This window comes from Sinocyclocheilus anshuiensis, unplaced genomic scaffold (assembly GCF_001515605.1).
Source record: "Sinocyclocheilus anshuiensis isolate Anshui unplaced genomic scaffold, SAMN03320099.WGS_v1.1 scaffold1052, whole genome shotgun sequence".
Classification (NCBI taxonomy): domain Eukaryota; kingdom Metazoa; phylum Chordata; class Actinopteri; order Cypriniformes; family Cyprinidae; genus Sinocyclocheilus; species Sinocyclocheilus anshuiensis.
Genome location: NW_015549556.1, coordinates 3357 through 3992, shown reverse-complemented (window position 1 = coordinate 3992; position 636 = coordinate 3357). Strand labels below are relative to the sequence as shown.

Below are 636 nucleotides of genomic sequence, written 5' to 3'. Positions count from 1 at the left end.
CTTCACGCTGAACAGACCCTCCTCATTGGCCACCTGTGAGACGGTGACGTTGTGGGTCAGATTGTGTCCAGCTCCGTCCTGCCAGAGCACCTCTGCCTCAGGATAACCTCCGTACGCAACGCAGCTGAGGGCCACCGCATCGCCGGGCTTCAGGGCCGACTCTGGGCCCCAGGTGACCAGCGGCTTGGAGAACGGAGCTGTGATGGACCGAGAGACCGACAGAGAGAGAGAGAGAGAGAGAGAGAGAGAGAGAGAGAGAGAGAGAGACACAGAGAGACAGAGACATTTACATCAATGAACTGGCGAGCAGTCTGGAGCGATCTGCAGCCCCTGGCCTCACCCTACACAACTCACAGATCAGATGCCTGCTGTATGCAGTTGTCATGAAGGGCAATATTAGCTATATAGACCAAAATCATTTTTTGAACCAGGCTGTAAACATGTTTTTTTCTGCTGTATAGTTGTGCATTTTAACATGGGGAGTCTATGGGATTGACTCCCTTTTGCAGCCAGCCTCTAGCGGCCAGTCGATGAATTGCAGTTTAAGTTACGTCCTTGTTGGCTTCACGAGAGAGAGCGGGAGGTTGCAGCTTGGTCAGAACAGAGAGTTTGCAGATAAAGCAGCTGAAGCTACTG

At 52.5% G+C, this 636-nt stretch overlaps 1 protein-coding gene across 1 annotated transcript in view; it reads right to left on the bottom strand.

The window, feature by feature from the left end:
• LOC107656967 (CD276 antigen homolog) overlaps positions 1–197 on the bottom strand; it is a gene marked incomplete at its 5' end in the record, with an annotated part of 56430 nt that extends 56233 nt beyond the window's left edge. The window contains one exon of the mRNA XM_016444929.1: positions 1–197. Coding sequence (XP_016300415.1) covers positions 1–197 — 197 coding nt within the window.
• Between the last annotated feature and the right edge of the window lie 439 nt (positions 198–636).